Source organism: Zalophus californianus, chromosome 4 (genome assembly GCF_009762305.2).
Source record: "Zalophus californianus isolate mZalCal1 chromosome 4, mZalCal1.pri.v2, whole genome shotgun sequence".
NCBI lineage: Eukaryota > Metazoa > Chordata > Mammalia > Carnivora > Otariidae > Zalophus > Zalophus californianus.
In genome coordinates this window covers 50,593,621-50,620,181 of record NC_045598.1, presented here as the reverse complement: position 1 = coordinate 50,620,181, position 26,561 = coordinate 50,593,621, and the positions used below count along the sequence as shown (strand labels likewise).

At 41.4% G+C, this 26,561-nt stretch overlaps 1 protein-coding gene across 7 annotated transcripts in view; it reads right to left on the bottom strand.

The window, feature by feature from the left end:
* The window catches only part of PATJ (PATJ crumbs cell polarity complex component), a 349,292-nt gene that overhangs the window by 55,547 nt on the left and 267,184 nt on the right, over nt 1-26,561 (bottom strand). For all 7 annotated transcript variants that reach the window (XM_027607398.1, XM_027607438.1, XM_027607423.1 and 4 more), the window contains 3 exons: nt 22,518-22,592; nt 17,195-17,312; nt 13,622-13,755 (listed from right to left, as the gene is read on the bottom strand). In XM_027607398.1, the coding sequence (XP_027463199.1) occupies nt 13,622-13,755; nt 17,195-17,312; nt 22,518-22,592 (327 nt within the window). The remainder of the gene's footprint in view (nt 1-13,621; nt 13,756-17,194; nt 17,313-22,517; nt 22,593-26,561) is intronic.

The following is a 26,561-nucleotide window of genomic DNA, read 5'->3' as shown; positions in this document are numbered from 1 at the left end:
TTACCAATGTAAATGTTCCTTCCTGATTAAAAAATAAAGCCTAATAATTATATCCTTGCAGAGAGTGGCTTGCCTGCATTTGTCAAATATTTCTTGAGATTTGGCACTCACTACATAGTTCATTCCACCTTTGCCCAGCTGATGTTAGGAAGTCCTTCCTTATGAAAATGTGAAATCTGTTTTTCACTGAGCCCCTTGGAAGAACCTGTTCTTATCCCTCATCCACAAAAAGATAACCTTCCACGTTTGCAGAGAGTTGTCATTGTCCCTTCCGATCTTCCCTTTCCCAACTCTATTCAATTGCAATGACGTGGTTTCAACAATGTCCTTGTCAACCACATAATCATACCCAGAAATGAACAGTATACTCTAGCCACAGTTAAAACTGATCAGGGAAGCACTGCAGACAGATCTAACAGCACGTGCAAATGTCTTGAAAGGAATGGAAGGAGGCCAGCCTGGCTGGAGTCCAGAGTGGCTCCCAGAGGCTAGAGAGTCATATTTTTATGTGATGCAAGGCACTATATGGGGATACTAAAGGTACAAAATACAGTAAAACAGTCCTGTTCTCAAGATACTCGGGGTCTGGTGGGTGAGATGAATAACTCCCTTTTATAGATGAAGGTCGATGACACATAGTGGTTGCCCTAGAGAGGGAGCCCAATCGTGTGGCTTTGGGGCCAGATCGTCTGATTAAACTGCAACTGGACGAACTGCTAGCATTATGCCCTTGGAGAAGTTACCTAACTTACCTGCATCTCCGTTTCCTCATCTGTAAAGTGGGGATAATACCACTACCTCTTCTACAGGGTTGTTATGAGAATTAAATAAGAGGATATATATTAATTACATATTAAGAAGAGTGTCAAATCACTTTTTAAAAGTGATGCTGAAAAATATCTAAAAAGTCATGTTTCTCAGTGTGCAGCTGATACATCAAAGACAGGCAGATGAAGGGAGCTGAAGATATGTTTTAATACGAATGTTTAATAATAATCAATAATAAATGAACTCATGGGGCACTTGGGTGGCTCAGTCAGTTAAGCATTTGCCTTTGACTCAGGTCATGATCCCAGGGTCCTGGGATTGAGCCCCACGTTGGGCTTCCTGCTCAGCGGGGACTCTGCTTCTCTATCTGACCTCCCCCCCCCCCCCGCCTCGCCCTGGCTTGTGTGCTTGATCGCTCTCTCTCTCAAATAAATAAATAAAATCTTTAAAAAAAAATGACTGAACTCAGTATACAGGCATTGGAAAAAGTCCTTTATATTATTTATCTTATAATCCACATACCAACTCTAAGAGGTCGATTTTGTCACCGCTATTGCACAAATGAAGAAGCAGATTTAACCTAGAAGGATTAAGGTGCTTGTCCAAGGCCCTACAATTAGAGATCTGGGATTCAGATGCCATAGAATCAGCATCATTACTCAGCCTATTAGATTTGATATAACACATTATCTACAGTCTGGGACCTTTGGCAATGGTAACCAGAGAAAGGAAAATGCACAGAGTGAGGGTCCTGGAGAACCTTTCGTCATTCTTTCTGCACTTCACTTGGTCAATCCCAAGAACAGTCCAAGTCTGCCAATACTCAGATAAAGGATCTGTTTCTTAAGTTTTTCTTTCTCTTCCCAAGGCTGATGATAAAATAACTCCAACAAAATTGACACTGCAGGACTATGTTTTACTTCTTCTCAAATATTTCAGAGAAGGGGGAATGGAAGGATTCAGGGAGAGGCTTAAGAAATATGTGGTGAGCATCGTAAGAGGTAAGGGTCCTCAGTCTTTCATTTGGCAGAGTATGTCAAGTCTTCTGAGTTGCAAGGTTTCATGCAAACTAGCCCTCCAAGACCAAAAAGAGTGGTGGTGGTGGCGGTGGGGAGACGGGAGAGGTAGGATGATGGGTGGGTGGATGGGTGGACTGGAGGAAATAATATAAATAAATATACTATCTATTTTATACTTTATCTGATTTCCTTGCTGTGTACCCCTCTAAATTCACATGTAGAAACTCTAATGCCCAATGTGATGGTATTAGGTGGGACTTTTTGGAGGTGATTGGGTCATGAGAGCAGAGTCTTCATGAATGAAATTAATGCCCTTACAAAAGAGGCCTCACAGAGGCTCCCTTTACTATGTGAGGATATGAGAAGTCTACAACGCAGAAGACGGCCCTCACCTGACCTTGGACTTCCGGCCTCCAGAACTGTGAGACCCGGAGTCCTGTTGTTTATAAGCCACCCTGCTCCTTCCTTTCCTTTCCCCTTTCCTTTCCCCTTCCCTTCCCTTTCCCCTTCCCTTCCCTTCCCCTTCCCTTCCCTTTCCCCTTCCCTTCCCCTTCCCTTCCCCTTCCCTTCCCCTTCCCTTCCTTTCCTCTTTCCTTCCTTCCTTTCTTTCTTTCTTTGTGTAGGCGGGACTTAAAACTCAAGACCCTGAGATCACTACCTGAGCTGAGATCAAGAGTTGGAAGTTTAACTGACTAAGCCACCCAGATGTCCCTAGTTGTACTTTTTTCTACTTTCCAGAGAAAATTCCCTATTTTAATAGTCCTTACTAGGATTTTTCATTGGTTGGTCCCTTAGACCATCAACACTAAAGGTAGTAGAATAAACTTGACTGAGAGTGTAAGGACAGGGTTACTTCACTCAACTTTATGTCCTTGGCACTAAGAAAAGGGCAGCCTTTAAGCAAACATATGTAAGCTATCATAGAAGAGCCACATTCACGAAAAGCAGACTCGGGAACACATCAGAAGATTAAAACAACAGAGGCAGAAGTCTGTCATTGAGGATTGGGTCCAGGTACACTCATAAACCTTCCCCAGAGGCTCACCCTCACCATTATGTTAGTGTTTTAAAAGGCCCAATTAGATGACCGGCTGCAAGCACACTGGGATGCTAAGTGAGAGCTCCCTCTCTGATCTCAGAGACCACCTGCCTTGGCTCCGGAGCAATTATTTATAGCAGATAGGACTGATGTGGTGTCAAGACCAAGTCCCAGGGGCTTAATTCCCCCAAAGATGGCAAAAGTGTCCACTGGATACACAACAAAGAGGACCCAGAAACCCAAGTTGGGTGGGTTGCAGCAGATGCTTAAGAAGGGTCACTAGCACTCAGAATGTCAGAGCTGAAGTAAGGGTGCGTCACACAATCAAATGTGCAAAGACAAGTGCAAAGGTACTTTTGACAGGGGTCAACACTGTCCACAATCTCCTTTCAGATGATCTCAACTTCATTTGCTGACTTCCTGCTGACGGGGTGCAGTCCCATGACCTCACTGGATAATGTAACCTGGAGTGTCAATGAGGCTGCATATTCCATGTCAAAATTTGGAAGGAAAAAAAGATCTTCACTGTGGTAAACAATCTTTTATTTGTTAAAGCACCTTCCACCCGCCCGTGCTGTTCAGCTTCACCAAAAAACGACATGGCTATATATAACTCATGAGTCTAACTTACAGCTTTTGACGAGGTACCTGGGGTTAAGAAATAAAAGCTGTGTCCTATTTCTCATTTTTAAGTGGTACTTATCCTTCCAAGGACAATGGGAGTTACAGCCTCAAAAGGCAGAACTATGTATTATGAACTTCAGAATGCCGTTAAAGAATTTTTTTTTTTTTTTTTGTGGGGGGTGGGGTGGATGGGTGGGCTGCCTCGTGGTGGCCAGAGAAGCAGAAGCAGAGCATAGTATTTAGTGAAGAGCCTCAGCCAGGAAGCAGTAGGTGATGTGGACAGCGGGAGCCCCAAGCTGGTAGCCAGTAGCACGAGGACGTGCAACAGTGAAGCCCCAAGAGTACCACGGCCACGTCTCATTCAGGTTTTCTAACCCACCCACATAAAGCAAAATCAGATTAATAACAAAGCAAAAAAAAAATCAGCTAACAAACTCATTCAGCTGGGAGAAACATGCTATGGGATTTCAATTGGGAAAAGATTCCATATTTCCTATGGGGAATCTGGTTCTGCCTTATTTTAAGCAATATAGATTTAGATTTACAAAAAATAAGAGGGTTACTTCTTCATGAAAGAATTCACTACAGAATTTCCTTAAAATGTAATTTCCCTGGTTCATTTCAAATACCAATTTATATAAATTCACTTTATTCAATATTCAGGAATATCTCTTTGGAAAAATGAGAAAACAGACTCTGGAAGGTAGGAACAGCCAATGTTCAGGGTCAGCCAATAGTTTCTGCATACTACCCCAAAGGCCTTGGGATAATGATTTATATATAATATGCTTTAAAAATATGTAATATGTATATATATTCACTTCCTTACGACCCCAGAACTTTTCTGCATTTCTCATTATCTGGCTTAGAAAGCTATCTGTTCAGCTTCTGTCGCTGAGGAAAGGGGCAAATTTTTCTTTAGATGTTTCCCTTCAAGTGGTCTGGTCTAGGCTATATTTTTAAATCGTACTTACATCTCACCCCATGAAAGGGTGGGAGCTAAAACTGGCTGCTGAGCTAGTTAACTCCAGGTGTTCCCAGTTCCATCCAAGATGATGAAAAAATACCCTCGTGTATGCATGAAGCCACACATAGCAGGCTCTGCCTGCACAGCCAAGGCAGAATAATTCAGGAAATAAATTATCCCCGACTCAGGAGAAAAGTTATTGCAATACTTTAATCAGGTGGATGAAGATAAAATCTTTTAATAAACAAACCCCAGTGTCTAAGTACAGTCCTGTTTAGGTTGTGCACTAAGAGGGTGTGTGGAGCTGCCTTCGCTAGATCAGGTGGGATAGCGGGAGGCCAAAGGGCCGAGACCAGGGAGCGGCAGAAGACACGGAGACCCGGGTTTCTGCCACACCGTGTGGTTCTTGAGTTGCCTATGGCTTCAGGGGCCTAATAGTTACTACAGAAAAATATAACAGGATCTCCCCACCTCCCGACAGTACTAACATGGAAATATATTCCTGCCAAAAATGAAAACGCATTTTACTGATATTACACCTGTTTTACCTGTAAATCTGGCATATACAATCTATTCCTTACTAAATAAAACGGGCAAAAGAAATACCAAAATGTTCATTTAAAAACATATTTATTAAGAAGAAAACTTGTCTCTAGGGAGAGGCCCAGGATGGGTTTGGAGGGCAGGGCTAGGGGGAGAGGGTTGGAGGGAGCTTTGCTTTCTACTTTATATCCTTTTGTGTCAATTTAACTGAGTATAATATGTATGTATTACTTATTCAAATAGATATGCATTGATTCATCACATTTTTATAAATCAAAACACAGAAAGTTTTACAAAAAAATGGTAATGAGTAGTGACATCAAAATATACTAAATAGGGCACCTGGGTGGCTCAGTAGGTTAAGTGACTCTTGATGTCGGCTCAGGTCATGATCTCAGTTGTGAGAACGAGCTCTGCGTGGACATGGAGGCTGCTTAAGATTCTCTCTCCCTCTGCCCCTCCCCTTCTCTAAAATACATACACACACACACATACACACACACACTGAATAATCAAAGATCCATCATCCAAGCAAAAACTAACATTCTGATTTTTTAAAAATTACGAGTAGACATGAACACAGTTAGAATAAAGCAAAACCTAAATTGTGCTAGAATAATTGATACATATTGTTGTCTAGCATTCCATTAAATCATGATGATGATCATAATAATAACAGTTCATACTTATCTTACACTTAGTAGGTACCAGACACTGGCCTAAATCCTGTTCTTTTTTAAAAAATGTTTATTTTGTAATTTAGCAGATTTGGGATAGAAAGAGTGAGCATGCATGTGAGCTGGGGGGATGGAGAGGGGGAGAGGGAGAGAATCTTTTTTTTTTTTTAAGATTTTATTTATTTATTTGACAGAGAGAGTGAGCACAAGCAGAGGGAACAGCAGAGGGAGAGGGAGAAGCAGGCTCCCTGCTGAGCAGAGGGCCTGCTCCATCCCAGGACAGAAATCATGACCTGAGCTGAAGGCAGATGCTTAAGCATCTGAGCCACCCAGGCACCCCAAGACAGAGAATCTTTTTTTTTAAATAATTTTTATTGTTATGTTAATCACCACACATCATTAGCTTTTGATGTAGTGTTCCATGATTCATTGTTTGTGCATAACACCCAGTGCTCCAAGCAGAACATGCCCTCTTTAATACCCATCACCAGGCTAACCCATCCCCCCACCCCCCTCCCCTCTAGAACCCTCAGCTTGTTTTTCAGAGTCCATCATCTCTAATGGTTCATCTCCTCCTCTGACTTACTCCCCTTCATTCTTCCCCTCCTGCTATCTTCTTTTTTTCTTAACATATATTGCATTATTTGTTTCAGAAGTACAGATCCGTGATTCATCAGTCTTGTACAATTCACAGTGCTCACCATAGCACATACCCTCCCCAATGTCTTTCACCCAACCACCCAATCCCTCCCACCCCCGACCACTCCAGCAACCCTCAGTTTGTTTCCTGAGATTAAGAATTCCTCATATCAGTGAGGTCATATGATACATGCCTTTCTCTGATTGACTTATTCCACTCAGCATAACATCCTCCAGTTCCATCCACGTCGTTGCAAATAGCAAGATCTCATTCCTTTTGATGGCTGCATAATATTCCATGGTGTACACATACCACTTCTTCTTTATCCATTCATCTATCGATGGACATCTTGGCTCTTTCCACAGTTTGGCTATTGTGGACATTGCTGCTATAAACATTGGGGTGCACATACCCCTTCAGATCCCTACATTTGTATCTTTGTGGTAAATACCCAGTAGTGCAATTGCTGGATCGTATGGTAGCTCTATTTTCAACTGTTTGAGGAACCTCCATACTGTTTTCCAGAGTGGTTGCACTAGCCTGCATTCCCACCAACAGTGTAGGAGGGCTCCCCTTTCTCCACATCCCCGCCAACATCTGTCGTTTCCTGACTTGTTCATTTTAGCCATTCTGATGGGTGTGAGGTGGTATCTCATTGAGGTTTTGATTTGGATTTCCCTGATGCCGAGCGATGTTGAGCACTTTTTCATGTTGTCTGTTGGCCATTTGGATGTCTTCTGCCCATTTCTTGATTGGATTATTTGTTCTTTGGGTGTTGAGTTTGATAAGTTTCTTTATAGATTTTGGATACTAGCCCTTTATCTGATATGTCATTTGCAAATATTTTCTCCCATTCTGTCGGTTGTCTTTTGGTTTTGTGGACTGTTTCTTTTGCTGTGCAAAAGCTTTTTATCTTGATGAAATCCCAATAGTTCATTTTTGCCCTGGCTTCCCGTGCCTTTGGCGATGTTTCTAGGAAGAAGTTGCTGCGGCTGAGGTCGAAGAGGTTGCTGCCTGTGTTCTCCTTTAGGATTTTGATGGACTCCTGTCTCACGTTTAGGTCTTTCAACCATTTGGAGTCTATTTTTGTGTGTGGTGTAAGGAAATGGTCCAGTTTCATTCTTCTGCACGTGGCTGTCCAATTTTCCCAACACCATTTGTTGAAGAGACTGTCTTTTTTCCATTGCACATTCTTTCCTGCTTTGTCAAAGATGAGTTGACCCTAGAGTTGAGGGTCCATTTCTGGGCTCTCGATTCTGTTCCATTGATCTATGTATCTGTTTTTATGCCAGTACCATACTGTCTTGATGATGACAGCTTTGTAATAGAGCTGGAAGTCCGGAATTGTGATGCCGCCAGCTTTGCTTTTCTTTTTCAATATTCCTCTGGCTATTCGGAGTCTCTTCTGGTTCCATACAAATTTTAGGATTATTTGTTCCATTTCTTTGAAAAAGGTGGATGGTATTTTGATGGGGATTGCATTGAATGTGTAGATTGCTCTAGGTAGCAATGACATCTTCACAATGTTTGTTCTTCCAATCCATGAGCATAGAACGTTTTTCCATTTCTTTGTGTCTTCTTCAATTTCTTTCATGAGTATTTTATAGTTTTCTGAGTACGGATCCTTTGCCTCTTTGGTTAAATTTATTCCTAGGTATCTTATCGTTTTGGGTGCAATTGTAAATGGGATCGACTCCTTGATTTGTCTCTCTTCTGTCTTGTTGTTGGTGTATAGGAATGCCACTGATTTCTGTGCATTGATTTTATAGCCTGCTACTTTACTGAATTCCTGGATGAGTTCTAGCAGTTTTGGGGTGGAGTCTTTTGGGTTTTCCACATCCAGTATCGTATCATCTGCAAAGAGTGAGAGTTTGACTTCCTCTTTGCCGATTTGGATGCCTTTGATTTCTTTTTGTCCTCTGATTGCTGTGGCTAGGACTTCTAATACTATGTTGAATAGCAGTGGTGAGAGTGGACATCCCTGCCGCGTTCCTGACCTTAGGGGAAAAGCTCTCAGCTTTTCCCCATTGAGAATGATATTCGCTGTAGGTTTTTCATAGATGGTTTTTATGATATTGAGGTATGTACCCTCTATCCCTATACTCTGAAGAGTTTTGATCAAGAAAGGATGCTGTACTTTGTCAAATGCTTTTTCTGCATCTATTGAGAGGATCATATGATTCTTGTTCTTTCTTTTGTTGATGTATTGTATCACGTTGGTTGATTTGCGGATGTTGAACCAGCCTTGCAGTCCAGGGATAAATCCCACTTGGTCATGGTGAATAATCCTTTTAATGTACTGTTGGATCCTATTGGCTAGTATTTTGGTGAGAATTTTTGCATCCATGTTTATCAAGGATATTGGTAATTCTCCTTTTTGATGGGGTCTTTGTCTGGTTTTGGGATCAAGGTAATGGTGGCCTCATAAAATGAGTTTGGAAGTTTTCCTTCCATTTCTATTTTTTGGAATAGTTTCAGGAGAATAGGTATTAATTCTTCTTTAAATGTCTGATAGAATTCCCCTGGGAAGCCATCTGGCCCTGGGCTTTTGTTTCTTGGGAGATTTTTGATGACTGCTTCAATTTCCTTAGTGGTTATAGGTCTGTTCAGGTTTTCTATTTCTTCCTGGTTCAATTTTGGTAGTTGATACATCTCTAGGAATGCACCCATTTCTTCCAGGTTATCTAATTTGCTGGCATAGAGTTGCTCATAATATGTTCTTATAATTGTTTGTATTTCTTTGGTGTTGGTTGTGATCTCTCCTCTTTCATTCATGATTTTGTTGATTTGGGTCATTTCTCTTTTCTTTTGCTAAGTCTGGCCAGGGGTTTATCAATCTTGTTAATTCTTTCAAAGAACCAGCTCCTAGTTTCGTTGATCTGTTCTACTGTTCTTTTGGTTTCTAGTTCATTGATTTCTGCTCTGATCTTTATGATTTCTCTTCTCCTGCTGGGTTTAGGCTTTATTTGCTGTTCTTTCTCCAGCTCCTTTAGGTGTAGGGTTAGGTTATGTAATTGAGACCTTTCTTGTTTCTTGAGAAAGGCTTGTATTGCTATATACTTTCCTCTCAGGACTGCCTTTGCTGTATCCCAAAGATTTTGGACAGTTGTGTTTTCATTTTCATTGGTTTCCATGAATTTTTTTTAATTCTTCTTTAATTTCCTGGTTGACCCATTCATTCTTTAGTAGGATGCTCTTTAGCCTCCATGTATTTGAGTTCTTTCCGACTTTCCTCTTGTGATTGAGTTCTAGTTTCAAAGCATTGTGGTCTGAAAATATGCAGGGAATAATCCCAATCTTTTGGTACCGGGTGAGACCTGATTTGTGACCTAGGATGTGATCGATTCTGGAGAATGTTCCATGGGCACTAGAGAAGAATGTGTATTCCGTTGCTTTGGGATGGAATGTTCTGAATATGTCTGTAAAGTCCATTTGGTCCAGTGTTTCATTTAAAGTCTTTATTTCCTTGTTGATCTTTTGCTCAGATGATCTGTCCATTTCAGTGAGGGGGGTGTTAAAGTCCCCCACTATTATTGTATTGTTGTCAATGTGTTTCTTTGCTTTTGTTATTAATTGCCTTATATAATTGGCTGCTCCCACGTTAGGGGCATAGATATTTACAATTGTCAGATCTTCTTGTTGGATAGACCCTTTAAGTAGGATATAGTGTCCTTCTTCATCTCTTATTACAGTCTTTGTTTTAAAATCTAATTTGTCTGATATAAGGATTGCCACCCCAGCTTTCTTTTGGTGTCTGTTAGCACGGTAAATGGTTTTCCACCCCCTTTCAATCTGGGGGTGTCTTTGGGTCTAAAATGAGTCTCTTGCAGACAGCATATCGATGGGTCTTGTTTTTTAATCCAATCTGATAGCCTGTGTCTTTTGACTGGGGCATTGAGCCCATTTACATTCAGGGTAACTATTGAAAGGTATGAATTTAGTGCCACTGTATTGCCTGTAAGGTGCTGTTACTGTATATTGTCTGTGTTCCTTTCTGATTTATGCTGCTTTTAGGCTCTCTTTTTGCTTAGAGGACCTCTTTCAATATTTCTTGTAGGGCTGGTTTTGTGTTTGCAAATTCCTTTAGTTTTTGTTTGTCCTGGAAGCTTTTTATCTCTCCTTCTATTTTCAATGATAGCCTAGCTGGATATAGTATTCTTGGCTGCATATTTTTCTCGTTTAGTGCTCTGAAGATAGCATGCCAGTCCTTTCTGGCCTGCCAGGTCTCTCTGGATAGGTCTGTTGCCAATCTAATGTTTCTACCATTGTAGGTTACCTGTCTCTTCTCCCGAGCTGCTTTCAGGATTTTCTCTTTGTCTCTGAGACTCGTAAGTTTTACTATTAGATGTCGGGGTGTTGACCTATTTTTATAGATTTTGAGAGGGGTTCTCTGTGCCTCCTGGATTTTGATGCCTGTTTCCTTCCTCACATTAGGGAAGTTCTCTGCTATTATTTGCTCCAATACACCTTCTGCTCCTCTCTCTCTTTCTTCTTCTGGGATCCCAATTATTCTAATGTTGTTTCGTCTTATCGTATCGCTTATCTCTCGAATTCTGCCCTCATGATCCTGTAGTTGTTTCTCTCTCTTTTTCTCAGCCTCTTTATTTTCCATCATTTGGTCTTCTATATCGCTGATTCTCTCTTCTGCCTCATTTATCCTAGCAGTTAGTGCTCCCATTTTTGATTGCACCTCATTAATAGCCTTTTTGATTTCGACTTGGTTAGATTTTAGTTCTTTTATTTCTCCAGAAAGGGTTTCTCTAATAACTTCCACACTTTTTTCAAGCCCAGCTAGTATCTTTAAAGTCATGATTCTGAACTCTAGGTCTGACATCGTACTAATGTCCGTATTGAGTAGGTCCCTGGCTGACGGTACTACCTCTTGTTCTTTTTGCTGAGGTGATTTTTTTCATCCTGTCGTTTTGTCCAGAGGAGAACAGATGAATGAGAGAATAGAATGCTAAGAGGTTAACAACGTCTCCAGCAAATATACTCTATACAAATCAGAAAAGACCTGAAACCAGGGGACAAGAAAGGGAAAGAAAGAAGAGAAAAAAAAAAGAAAAAAGAAAAAGATAAAAACAAACAAAAACAGAACAACAAAAAAAACACAATATGATCAAATATGATCAGGCTAGTGCATAGATCAGTGCCACACACTAGCTTTTGGGCATATTTTGATCTGTTAGAAGAAAGTGCCTGCTAAAATTTTAAAGGAAGAAAGACTTATATATGTACAAAATAAGGGTTGATACAACGAAGGGATGGCAGATGACTGTAAAGATGAGAATTATAAAAGATTTTATAAAAGGAATTGATAAGATAAGAAGTTGTTTTTAAAAAGAAAGAAGATTTTAAAAGAAAAAGAAAAAAGAAAAAAAAGAAAAAAAAAGGGAGAGAATGTGATCAGGCAGGAGAATAGAACAAAGCCATACACTAGTGATTTAGGGTATATTTTGATCTGTTAGAAGAAATTGTATCTCAAAATTTTAAAGAGAGAACAACTTATATATATATGCCAAAAATAAGGGTAACTACTATGAAGCGTAAAAAATATGATTCTAAAAATGAAAAATAAAAAATGTTTTTTTAAAAAAGGGATTGATGTTGTTTGAGAAAGGGAAAAAGAGAAATTTAAAAAAAAAGTTAAAAAAATTAACTTTGAAAAACTAATGAATTATGGTAAAAAAGCCATGAATTCTATGTGCAGTATTCCCCTAGCGCTGGAGTTCTCCTGTTCTCCTTGATCGGTAAACTTGGTCTTGGCTTGCTGGCTCTTCGTGCTGATCTTCTGGGGGAGGGGCATGTTGCCGTGGTTCCCAAATGTCTTTGCCGGGGGCGGAATTGCCCCACCCTTGTGAGTCCGGGCTAAGCAAGCTGCTCCGGTTTGCTCTCAGGAGCTTTTGTTCCCTGCAAGCTCTGGAGGACCAGGGTGAAAATGGTGGCCTCCCAATCTCCGCCCGGAGGAGCTGAGAACTCGGGGCCCCACTTCTCAGTGCGCCCCCAGAGAAAAGCAGTCACTCCTGTGTCCCCGGTCTCCGGCCGCACTCCGTGCTCACCCCACCTGTGACCAAGCGTTTCTATCTCTGGCACCCGACCCCGTGTGGAGTCTCCAAACCCCCAGATCCCTGCGGTGCGCTCCCGCGCTGCTCCTCCTGGGGGAGGAAGGGGAGTCTCCCCGGCTCTGCCGCTTGTGGGGTCCCTGCTGGAGGAGCAGTGGCCCGACTGGGCCGCGGATCACAGACCCCAAGCTGAGAGCCCGCGCCTCGGCTCCGTCTCTGCAGCCGGCTTCTCCGCTCCGATACCTGGGAGCTCTGCCGCACTCAGGCACCCCCGGTCTTTCTGTGACCCCGAGGGTCCTGAGACCACACTGTCCCGCGAGAGTTCCACCCCCCGCTTAGCCACTGGAGCGACGTCCCTCAGCGGAGCCGACTTCTAAATGTTCCGATTTTGTGCTCAGCGGCTCTATCACTTGCCAGAAGCGGCCGACGGAGGCCCCCTCCCCCGCCGTCTATCCTCCCGAATATCGCCTCGGATTCACTTCTCCGCACGTCCTACCTTCCAGAAAGTGGTCGCTTTTCTGTTCAGAGTGTTGTTACTATTCTTATCTTCGATCTCCTGTTGAGTTCGTAGGTGTTCAGAATGGTTTGATCCCTATTCAGCTGAATTCTTGAGACCAGACGAAATCCAGGTCTCCTACTCCTCCGCCATCTTGCTCCGCCCCCCGAAGACAGAGAATCTTAAGCAGACTCTGTGCTGAGCGCAGAGCCCAACTTGGGGCTCAACCTCACAACCCTGAGATCATGACCTGAGCCGAAATCAAGAGTCGGATGCTTAACCAACTAAGCCACCCACGCTCCCCTAGATCCTGTTATAGTATTTCTTAAATGCTGCTACAGTGTTGTTGGTCTAATAAGCATTTATAGGGGCGCCTGGGTGGCTCAGTCATTAAGCATCTGCCTTCGGCTCAGGTCATGACCCCAGGGTCCTGGGATCAAGTCCTACATCGGGCTCCCTGCTCCGTGGGAGACCTGCTTCTCCCTCTCCCACTTCCCTGCTTATGTTCCCCCTCTCTGTGTGTGTGTCTCTCTCTGTCAAATAAATAAATAAAATCTTTAAAAAAATAATAAGCATTTATAAAAAATACTCAAGATAGAGAAAATCCTGGTGAAAATGAAACACGAGAAAAACTTGAAAGCTGGCCAGAATATACAAACATATCTGTAATTATGTTTTTTTCCATACCACAAAGAAGCCAATTCTTCCACAGAAGTGATAAAGGCCATAATGAGGCTCAACAACGAACTCTGTGACGGCGGATATACTTCACCTCTAGGAACTTACCAAAGGTGTGTCTTTTCCTCCCACAATGCTGAGACCAAGACCTGAACGTCCCTTGGATATTTCTATAATCATTTCCTGGCCAGGAACAATGGGACACGTGGCTGGGTCCACTGACAGAGGGGCCTGGAAACCACCTGGAGAAGGATGAAACACAGAATGATGGGCAAGGAGGGGAGGCAGCCCAGCAGCCCGGCCTGCACACTCCGTTAGTTGGGGAGCACCAGTTTGCATGGGTTTGTCATTTCACTCTTTTCCTGCTGAGCACTGTCCAGCAAAGAGCTGGGTCCTTAATGCCCTTTCAGGAAGGGATGAAACCCGACGCTTTTGAGATGAAAACAATAACTACCCCCCTTACTCAATCATCTATTTTAAGTATACTTGAAATTTTTTAAAGCTTAAAACATACCCTGAAAACTCATACGGAAAGATGTAAGATGATGAAATGATGAAGTACATATAGGTGTATGTTATAATGAAAATGAAGACTGGTATGACAGAAGATTCTGGGTTATAGTTAGAAGATACTAAGAAGAACTAGTGCTTAAATACTTTCAGTTAGAGCATATCATGGATTAAGATATATAAAGGATTTCATCAATAAAGTATGATGTTAAGATAAGAATTACCTAACAATGATCCCGAAACATATAGTTTAAAAAAAAAAAAAACAAAAACCTGTCATAAACACAACATTCAAGAACTAATTGCTGGGTCCACAGCTGAAAAACTTGTTAAAGGAGTTACTGCTACTTTATAAAGGTTTACTTTTTAAATTTTTAAAAAAGATTTAATTTTTTATGTTTAAGTTTTTAACATTAAAGTTTTTTTATGTAATCTCTGCCCTCAAGGTGGGTCTGGAACTCACAACCTGGAGACCAAGAGTCTCATGCTCTACTGACTGAGCCAGCCAGTTGCCCCATGGTTTACTTTTTAAAATCATTGTTTTATTTGATTTATTTATTTTTCTTAAGTAGGTTCCATGTCCAGCATGGAGCCCAACGTGGGGCTTGAACTCACGACCCTGAGATCATGATCTGAGCTGAAATCAAGAGTCGGTTACTCAACCAACTAAGCTACCCAGGTTTCCCCAAATCACTGTTTTAGATTGGGTTTCTTTAAAAAAATGAGAGAAAAAAAATACTTACTGGCTAGGAAAAGATGTTTAATACAACCCCTTTTTCCAGCATAACTTCTACATATGTGTATTTTCCAGATGACTGAACCCAACTAATTGAAAAATCAAAATATTCAAAATGTTAGCTTCAAGAGCTTCTTGTACAAATAATAGCCTCCAGAGAATGTCATCTTTTTTGACAACTAAGGTCGATCATCATGAGTACTGACTCTTACCCTGGGATAGAATTTAGTTAAGGGCTGAGAATAAAGGGCCCCACCTGTTGGCCAGCTGCAGCTAATGCACAGGGGCCAAATTGGGATCCTCAAAGCTCATTAAACATCTGTCCCAGCAAGGGCCCCCAGACTATGGACTACAGGCAAAGAATGATTTTCACATTTTCAAAAGGTTGAGAAAAAAATGAAAAGAAAAATAACATTTCAAGACATGTGAAAATAACATGAAATTCAAATTTCAATGTCCATAAATGAAGTTGTATTGGAACACAGCCCTGCTAATGCATTTACTTCCAGGCTACGGCTGTTAGCACCCTGCGACAGTGGAGCTGAGTACTTGCAACAGAGACCATATGGTCCACAAGCCTTAAATATTTACTATCTGGCTCTTTACAGAAAAAGTTTGCCAATCCCTGATATTCAACAAAAGGAGAGAGGCTCTAGGTAAGCCTGTGGAGGGTTGTGCTCTGACTCAGCAAGAATAATAATAAAGCAGGTTTTGGAGTGGTGGGGACGTGGATTTAAGCTCCCCAGAAGGGAATTAATAGGTGGGTAAAAATGGAGGCTCATTCCTCATCCGAAAAATGCATGTAGCAAGCTGCTTTCTAATAGGAAGTAAGTGAACAATGTGTGTGTGGTGCCCAGTCCAGCAACTGGCATAACACAGCATGCATACAGTTGCTCTTTCTGACCGCATGGCATTTATTAAGCTTATGGCCTCCTAGTTAAGAGTGAGAAATTTAGTGACACAACCTCGGTAACAGTAAAAAATGCCCTATTAGAAGGAGAGTATTAAATTATAAACCTAATCTGACTCTAGATCTTTTGGCAGCAAATGTATTTCACACTCCATTTTCCATTCATTTACAATAGAAACAATGTGCAATAGTGCCTAATTTCATAAATGCTTTACAAAGTTTATCCTCCTTTTGTAAATGACTAGTTTAGCCTCTTGAGTGAGAAGAGAGATGCCGGGGATGGCATGTCTCTTCTTTCACTTCTGCCTCACTCTGGCCAGTCCTGAGTCAGGGTTGGTATGTATTTCTCCCATACGGTCCAGCCCAAAGCCTGATATACCAAGCCCCCGATAAATGTTTGGTAAGTAGATGACCAAATGAGTAGAATTTCCATAGATTAAATTATGGGTGATTAATTTCTGTTATCAAGATATAAATATGTGATGCATCTTATCAAAACTCAATTGGTCGACATTGTGGTTACTTTCTCAGTAAAAGGCCAGGTGGTCAGTATTTTGAGCTTTACAGACCATACATTCTCTGTTGAACTACTCAATTCTATCCTCATTGTGTGAAAGCAACCTTAAGACTACAGGTAAACAAAGGAGTATTCCAATAAAATTTTATTTATGGTCAGGGAAGTCTGGGTTTCAGATAATTTTCATGAAATACTCCTTTCACTTTTTCCAACCTCTTAAAAATATGAAAACCATTTTTAGCTTGCAGACCATACAAAAACAGATGGTGGGCCAAATCTGACCCATGGGTCATAGTTTGCTGACCACAGTCATCAAGTATTTTAGTAAAAACCCAGTACTTCAGAATAATACCTGCTTGCTAAAGTTTTTATTGAGTTAATATTTATGAAAAAATAAGCACAAGACAAATACATAAAGGTGTTAGGCCTGCTAAATTCATGCAGGGGTGTGCTTCACCACTGGTGAGGCCCGTGTTTTAAATAGCCACTTTTTTTTATGGACTTATATCACATAAAAGCAAAGTGGAAATACTCATTATTCATTTTGAAATTCTATTTTCAACTGCCAGTCAGCATAATTCATGCCAGGAATTCAAAGAGAGAAAGCGAATACTCATGTCTTTAAGCACTGAAAATTAACAGTCTTCAAATCACTTACATCAACATATGCAAGGCTAACAATTTGACTGAATATGATTTTTAGGAGATAATACTCATACACTAAACAAAATCTTTTGGAGCGATTACAGAATAATTTGTAAGCTTCATATGCAAACAGTATTTACTGAGGGCCTTTTTTTTTGTTCTAGCACTTTCATACTCAATAAGCACTGGGCATTCCCCGTAGCAGGCGAGGAAAATGGTGACCTGCCCATGTCCTGGAGCTAAGGAAGTGGAGGAGGGATGCAGAGCCAGGCTTCCTGACCCTGGTCCAGTGCTCTTTCCAGGATGTCACCATACCCTCCCTTTCTCATGTTGGAGGAGTCAATTCGGCTCACAGAATCATACCATAGCTTGTGAAATCCACATCCGTGGAATGGTACGATGGAGCTGGTGCTAAAGGTATCTCTTGTGAACTGAAGGAGACTTTTGTTGAATATTTTTGCTGTTTCATCTGGCTGACAGCCTACAAAAGAAAGGAAAATTAGAGGAATGTCGAAGAGGAGAATGAAAACCAAAGGATAAGACTTTAAAACTGGTGTGTTGTTACCAAAACAATGGTGGCACTCCAATAATGTCTGAGAATTTAGGGTGGGAGAGGTGGCAGGAGGAAGTTAGGATGATATCTGTCCCATCCCCCATGCTTCCCTATTTAACTTGACATCTAAGATGCTTCAGTGAAGGATGGATGAAGGAAGGGAAGAAGGATAACAGCTGATGATACTCTATCATTGTGGTCTGTATACGATGCTGGGGCTGGGAAGCAGAACAAAAATTTTTACAATTTCCATTGATTTTGATGAAATCGATGTGAAGTCCACATACCCATGTTGTGCCCACTGAAAAGCAATCTATGCTGCAGAAGTTCTGAGCATACAACAATGTCCTTCTCTTCTGGATACATCCACAATAGTTAAATGCATTAGGCAGGTTAATTGAGCAACATGAGGGCCAGGAAGAAGAAATTAGCATCCACTCAAAGTCTACTAAGTGCCAGGTACACCGAACATTTTAATTCACCTCCAAGAACTATACCTTATTCACCCTTGATTCCCAGTACCTGGAAAATAGTAGACCCTCAATAAATGTTTGATGAATGAATGAATGAATCGATGAATGGATATAGAAGAGCAAAATTGAAGACATGGAAACTCAGAGTTGAAAACGAATTTGTAATTCAATGAAGGTACAGAGACCTTTGCTGTGTGAGCTTTGGAAAGTTAACTCGTAATTCTGGATTTTTGTGGATAATACCTCCAATGAATATTAGTATTAGAAAACTGAGAAAAACCAAAAGGACTCCATGCTCGCTTAACAGGCAGTTAAGAAACATAGGTAGTGACCTGACCTGCCTTCTGGATCTGTAGTTAGCCAGGGAACCCATCCCCAGCTGGAAGATTCTGGTGGAGGCAGTGAAGCACCAGGCTGTCCCTGGAGTCTAGAAATAGGATCAAGGTAACTGCTCCAGAACAATGACACCTCAAGATTCTTTCAGTGGAAGGCTATGCCTCGATACAAGGCACCGTGCAGTATATAAAAACTAGAACACCAGCCATTGTGTATCTGTATTGTGCTTTCCAGTTTTTAAAAACACTTTTACATCCGTGAATTCTTTTAATCCTGAGAACAACCTGGAGGGTTAGACAATATTACTTCCTATTCCAGCTAAAGAAACCATTGTCAAGTGGCTTGTCTGAAATCACACAGCCATTTAGAGGAAGAGGTCAGATTAAAAGTCAGTAGTAGCTAAAGAACGATACAAATTATGTTTTTATTTTTATTTTTTAAAGATTTTATTTTTAAGCAATCTCTACCCCCATTGGGGGCTTTAGCTCATAACCCTGAGATCAAGAGTTGTGTGTCCTACTGACTGAGCCAGCCAGGCGCCCCAGAACGATACAGATTTAAAATGTTTCTCAAACAGCTGCTAGGCACTGATTCTATGGATGTTCATTTTCTTTTCTGTAGTTTTTCTCACCAACACTTAATAATGACCATATACCTACTTAAGAAGACTTATTCAAAGACATATTTTCAGCGATTTAAAAAAGAGGGAAGGGGAAAAATGACAAATATGGGTTTACTACCAGAAAACTGAACAATGGAACCACCTAGATATCAATTACTCTGAGGACATTTTCTAGTGTCCTTGAAGCTAGACACATCTGCAGGCTAAGTTTTGGTCAGTAGGATGAAAACAGATGCGAACTGTACAATTTTCAGGTCATTTTCTGCAGGATAAGGATCCTGCCTTCCTCTTCTCCCAAACTGGAATGCAGATGGGATGACAACATCCGAACAGCCATCTCAGACCCAAAACTGGACGCATTTTTTTTTGAGGATGGTAATCAGATAGGAGGTGCCTGAGTGTATGACACTGTGGAGACACCGTAACATCCTCACACTGATTATACCCATACTTAATACAGAAGAGAAACTTCTTATAGAAATTGGGCCTAATCTTAATTCATACAGTACTTATGTTCAACTTTTGTTTTCTATCACCTTTAAAAAGAACATCAATAACAAAGATGTGAAAGCGTTCTTAGCGATTAAAAAAAAAGATGTATTTATTTTTTTAACCACTTTTTTTTTTAATTTTTAAAAAAGATTTTATTTATTTGTCAGCACAAGCAGAGGGAACAGTAAGCAGAGGGAACAGCAGGCAGAGGGAGCAGACTCTCCGCTGAGCAAAGGGCCTGACACAGGACTCGATCCCAGGACCCTGAGATCATGACCTGAGCCGAAATCAAGAGTTGTACTCTTAACCGACTGAGCCACCCAGGCATCCCTATTTATTTGAGAGAGTGAGAGAGAGAGCGTGCATGAGTGGGGGGCAAGGGGCAGAAGGAGAGAATCTTCAAGCAGACTCCTTGCTGAGCCTACAGCCCTATCCATGAGATCATGACCGGAGCCAGAACCAAGAGACACCTAATTGACTGAGCCACCCAGGTGCCCCAGAATCATGTGATTTTTAAAACAGTAATGTTTGTGCTAATTGTTATATCTCAGCTCCGGGTTGCATCCCATTGCATTGTGCATAATACATTTCCAACAGATAGTGATAGCACTGAACTCAATTAAAAAATAAGGAAACAGTCCATAAAACCAAGTGAAACGTCCAACATAAATTTTTAGAGGCTGACCTCTTGTTGGTAGGTGTGATGATAGATGGAATGTGTGCTCCTGTGACTTAACCATTGGCACAAACCCAAACTACTAAGAATGAAAGATAAGAAAGGTTGGATTTTCTGTTTAATGTCTTCTATTCAAATATGAAGAGTTGGAATGGACTTTGTAGGTTATCCAACCTAACTAAACCAGTGGTTTTCAAACCCTGTCTTCATAACAGAAATTGCCAGGGAGTTTTTTTTAAAGATGCTGGGATTTCTCCCCCCAACCCCATCCTAGACCAAATAAATTGGCACCTAGGTGGAGCCCAGGCAAGTTCTATTTAAGAATTACTGCTTAAAGTTAAACCAGGGAGGGCGCCTGGGTGGCTAAGTTGGTTAAGCGACTGCCTTCGGCTCAGGTCATGATCCTGGAGTCCCGGGATCGAGTCCCACATCGGGCTTCCTGCTCAGCAGGGAGTCTGCTTCTCCCTCTGACCCTCTTCCCTCTCGTGCTTTCTATCTCTCATTCTCTCTCTCTCAAATAAATAAATACAATCTTTAAAAAAAAAAAAGTTAAACCATGGATTCTTCACCCAGGGTAAATGGGTTTCTAAGAGATCCACAAAGGACATTTTGGGAATTATAAAAGTCATGTGTTGTACCAAAATTATGTTTATCAGTGTTTTTGGGGGAGTCTACAGTTCATTTATGATGGGAAAACAAAAATCACCACTCAAAGAAGATATGAACTGTTGAGTTTGCTAGTACTGATTGGCCTCAGTCACTTCACCTCCTTACCTCTAAACTTCCTTATCTGTAAATTGGGAGAGATCAAAGAGAAAAGGACATAAATAAACCTATCACTATGCCAGGAACAGTTTAAGATTTCAACTGATAATAGCTATTAATGTCTTCACATCTTTTGATAATAAATGACCAGCCAGCTCCTGATTAAAAACCATGCGGGTGGTTTAGAACAGCTCAAGGGCTGGGGAAGTTCTTCATAATGAGCTGACACAGCCTCACAGAGGTGCTGCCCAATGATGTCGGCTGGTTCTCTTCTGCAGCCACGTAAAAGGGTCATAATCACTTTCCCAAAAGGACAATACTTGAGATATTTAAGTGCTTGTTTCTCGGCATGGAAAAGAAAGGGTAGGTGGTGTTTAGGATTTGTCCTAGCTCTAAAGTTCTACGGTTATAACATTTTGGGGATGTCTGGTATGTGACTTGAGGTAAGTGGCAGCATATGAAGCATTAGCATATTAATATTATTCACAAATTCATTAAAGTCTGGTCTTAAAAAAATTCGCTTACACATTTCCATTTGATCCAAATCTGGTTATTTTTAAGGCTCTTTCTATACCTAATCATTTTTTAAAAAGTTTTAAATTTGAAAGATTTTATTGCTTTATTTATTTGAGAGTGACAGATAGCGACAGGGATGGCGAGAGAGAGTACGGGCAGGGAGGAGAGGGAGAAGCAGGTTCCCCGCTGAGCAGGGAGCCCGATGTGGGGCTCGATCCCAGGACCCTGAGATCATGACCCGAGGCGAAGGCAGACGCTTAACTGACTGAGCCGCCTAGGCACCCATGAAGTTTTTTTTTTTTTTTAAAGATTTTATTTTTAACTAATCTCTACACCCAACATGGGGCTCAAACTCAAAACCCTTAGATGAACAGTTGCATCTTCTACCAACTGAGCCAGCCAGGCACCCCTACACCTACTCATTTTTTAAAAAATTTATTTTAGAGACAGAGCATGTGAGCGAGCAGGGGGTGGGGGAGAGTCTCAAGCAGACTCCGTGCTGAGCATGGAGCCCAACGGAGGGCTCGATTCCACGAACCTGAGATCATGACCTGAGCCAAAATCAAGAGCTGGATGCTCAACTGACTGAGCCACCCAGGCACCCATATACCTAGTTATTTTTATTTCGGTTTTTAGCATATAAGTTTGGAGACTTTTCAAAGGTATTTTCTTTGGCAGTGTTTGAAATATCATGTAAGCTCTAGTTCCTTGAACATAAAAATAGCTAATACAGTAATAATTTAAATTTTAGTAGCATGAAGGTATAAACTAGCACACAGAAATGAGAATCAAGATTTTAAAAAGAAAAAACTCAAGAGCAACAGAAGTACAAAAATTTGACAGACAGAAATTTATATTTAAGAGAAGTGAACTCAAAATGTAAGGAACACCAAAGTTACTGTATTTATATTTTTACAGAACTACAAATTCTCCTACTTAAGATTTTTTATTAATAATATTAAGTAAAACATGGCACTCTTGGAATTTAAGTGCAGGTGTGTTTGTATGGATGGCTCACTTTTAAACACCTGCTCAGGGTACTGGCCCAGGAAGATGCACAGAGAATATTTCCACACACCTTGCACAGAATGAATGATATGGCTGTGGGTTGACTTCAAATTCTAAGACACACCATAACCTCCTAGCAAGTAATAAGGAGTCTGATTTCAATGTAATCACTTCCTTTTCTTCTGGAACCCTATTATAATGCACACCATCCCAGTAGAGCAAAACCTAAAGTGGAAATTACGTACATTGTCAGTTGGGCACTCCAGTGCCTTCTGGTGACCTGCCACTATGCCCTGACCAGCCATCTGGGAGATATCCTCCTAAAATGTAAAAGATATAACCAGTTAGTGGCATTGTAGGGCTCAAGTGCTCTCTCCAGCTTTAGCAAACACCGTGGGGCTTTGGCTCTATTACAAAAATGACCAAAGCACCAGTCATAAAAGTTCCGTTCATCCAACTGAACCAAGTCCCTCCCCTTAATGAATGCAGCCTTGTCATTTCCAAATGCTTCCTTTGGGCCCTTTCAGATCTATCAGGCTTTAAACCTATCAGATACCCACTGATGGTCACTTCAGCTGGAGTTTTTTCTTCTTTTGTCATTCCAGTAATCTCTGAATCTGTATTTATACTGAAATTTAGTTCTTTCAGGGTTTGAACTCTGATATTATAACTTTTTTTCCCTCAAAGTCACTAAAGACACTGGAGGATACAGAGTTAAGTTAGTCCTGAATCCCATGGAAAAGTGCAGAGTCCATTCAGATTTTAGAGAGAAATAAACTACCAAAATCACACAGGAAACCAATGCATACCTAAAGGGTGGTTTATTGACACCAACAAATTGACCAGAATGCTTATGTCTGCTTCCCACCGTATCCCATCCTTCTTTACAGGCAAAATTACAGGAGAAATTATCATCTGATGGTTGACTCTCAGGCATGAACTCCTGCATTTGGACTTGGACAAGGCAGGGAATATGGAGACAGACTGATTTGGATAGGAGAAAGGATGGGCTTACTGTAGCCCATGGTAAATGTCTGAGAGACACCACCTCTCAGGTCTAACATATGGAATGCAGGTAGGTAAGCTATCAGAAGATGATGAGAGGTGTGACTCATATAGCAAAATGGTAGTTGTTTGTGACCCTAGTTCCTCGACTCAAAGAGTTCTGCAACCCTGAGCGGATTATCTGACATCTCCAAGCCTCACTCAGTCTCCTCATTTATAAAATGGGAAAAAATAAAGGTTCTTATGCTCTAGGGATGTTGTAAGGATTAAATGAGGCAATATTAGAAGAGCACTTAGCATGGTACCTGGCAAACAACAAATATGTAATAAAGATGTTAATGATGATAGTAAATGGAATCCAGCTCTGATACACCCATATTCCTAACTCTATTGTAGAGTTGGTGAAAATACTTACATGGACAGGACACTTTCTCCTTTGGGGAATGCTGGAGTACTGTCTGATATCTGCCGCCCCCACCCTGGTTTCTTTTTTGAACATACTGACATACCCTTAATTCAACAGGCTCCCATCAGATTTGTAACAATACAATAGGTAATGATCAGGTCATGCCCAGCCACTCACTATTATTAGATTAGGTTACAATCTCATCCTGTCTCATCAATTCCCTATTGGTTTACACCTGAGAAATTTAACCCCAGCACATAATATCCTGAGCCTGCAGCCTAGGTCCCCGGGGTTACTGCGATTTCCCTTATCTGCCCACTTATTTTTTGGGATCATAGCTCTTTCTCATTTAGATATAGATTCTCTCTCTTTCTGCCATATGGGACAAACACTCTAGAACTCCTCCCAACAACCCCCCCCACAAGTGAGCCCCCCAAATTGTGCTCCTAAACAGATTACATGACATGAATTCACAAGTTACTTCATGTGTAATTCTTCCCTGAGCCCCTGGGCAGTGCCCCTTCCATAGCATGACTAAGTTATTTTCTTACAATTTATGCAACACTGTTTTGTATCTTTTTACGTGTCTGTCTCCCACATATTAGTATGACTGACTTTGTCTTATTTGTTTCTTCAACATATGGCAGAATAGACTGTGAGCTTGATAAAGGGCCAGTGCTGAATGAATCAAAGTTCAGGAACTCAAATCTTATATGCACCTGGGTGGATTTCAGAGCCAGCCGTGAAAGAAAGGATGCCTAGTGAAGGTGATCCTATGGCTTCCACTTAAAAGGATCAAAGTTGAAAAAAGACAGACATGGGAAGGTCAATAAATGGTACTCATGGGGAATTTTTAGAATCAAACTTCTAACCTACCTTATAAATGGGAACCACTGCTATTACTCCTTCCAGTGTGGATCAAACAGCCTTCCGAAGAGCAACAGTGCCTCTACTTGAAAATAATACTACATGTCTGCAAGTCTACCTTTGTTTAAACCCAGATTAACTAGCGTGGGACCAAGGAGCTGACTTCCCCAGTTAAAGACTTAAAAACCCAATTTGCATGTCACACAGAGCTACTACTAATTAGTTGAATTCACCCTCATTTGCACTTGTAAATAAAAAGGGCACTGGAATAGTTGCCAGAAAAATCTGGGTTCAGACTGGTTCCACCACTTATTAGCAGCAGTAGTGCTAGGAAACCTTCATTTTTAGCAACAGTTAAGAATACAATAACAGCTACTTAAATAAGGGGTTGCCAGCAAAGTTGAATTCAACACATGCTTACAAAGCATCTACTCCGTGCCAGCAAGGAAGAGGACTAACGGAGCCTTGCGCTTGTGACATTTACATATCTGGTGAGACAGATAGCAGAGAACAGCTATGGAAACGTTGAATTATAACGGAATGTCATCTGTAGGAAGGTGTGCGGCAGATAGCAGGTGCCTGAGGAGTGACAGTTTCCCTCCCTTTCTGTTGTCCTCAAAATGTGGAAGGATGAGATGAGGAAATCAGAGCTCTGAAAAGCATCTGGTCCAACACCCTGTCCCATTTCTTTCTTTTTTTTAAAGGAATTTTTTTTTTAAAGGATTTATTTATTTGAGAGAGAGAGCATGAGCATAGAGGGAGAGTGAGAGGGAGAAGAAGACTCCCTGCTTTGCAGAGAGCTCGAAGCGGGACTCAATCCCAGGACCCTGAGATCGTGACCTGAACCAAAGGCAGACACTTAACTCGACTGAGCCACCCAGGTGCCCCCTGTCCATTTCTTATACGATTACCCTTAAACCTCTGGGCCAAGGGACGGGCCAGTGCATGATGATGATGATGACAGCTAAAGCTTACTGAGCACTGACCGTGCCAATTACTGAGCTAGATACCACCCCCTTTTCGGATACCAATGTATGCAACAAAGCTATGTATGCGATAAGAGTCATTACCATCCTCATTGCAGAGTTAACTGGGGCAGGAGAGGCTAAAGCATATGCTGAACCAGAACTTAATCCAGACGTATTGTGCTGCAGAGCCCCTGCTCTTAACCGAGGACAAGCCACCGAGGGAGAGGCAAAGTGCCGTTCACCTCCTCCAAATGACACACATGAGATTCTTAGGAGCCCGTCTCAACATAGTGATTCCATTTTTAGATACAACATTAAGTCAGAACGAGTCATGCCAGCTTATTTTGAGCTTGGGCAGGCAAAAATAAATTCATGGCACTAGCCACCACAGTGACCTGGGGTGAGTCATTTTCTTCTGTGTTTTGTGTTTAAACATAAATTTGGAACTTGCTCATCTTCCAACTACTGCACCGAGGGAGTTCTTAGTGCCTTCAAAGCTGAGGTTCTGGGACATTCTAAGGTGTTGACTTTGCACAGGAGACCCCTAAATAAGAAGGCTGAGGAAGGAGTGGGGAAAGATCATCTCATTTGGTGCAGCAAACCAACAGAACACATTCTATGTGCGTTATGTTATAACCATCAGCACAGTACTATAAGCTCCTGAAAGAAAATGCTTTGTGGGCCAAGCAAATTACTCTGATCAAGAGAAGGAGCTTTCGAGCAGTGGACATAAAAAGCAACACTGGGAATATTCTATATAATAGATAATGGGGATGCCCAGTTTACAATCACTGAAGCTGGTTGACTTCTATCCCAAAGTTGGATAATCAACATGCCCGGTCTGTCCAGCCAGAGTAATTGGTCCAAGGGTAGACATTTGAACTACATAAGAACATCCTGTGGATTTTCCAAAGTGGACCCAAGGGAAGAGAGATAGCCCCTTTCTGGCCCAGAGGCTTAGTAGCTTTTGGTGGCCACACTCCCAATAAGCTGAGGAAGCAATCTGCGGGAGAAGTCAGAGAGACATCCAGATACCTCTGGCT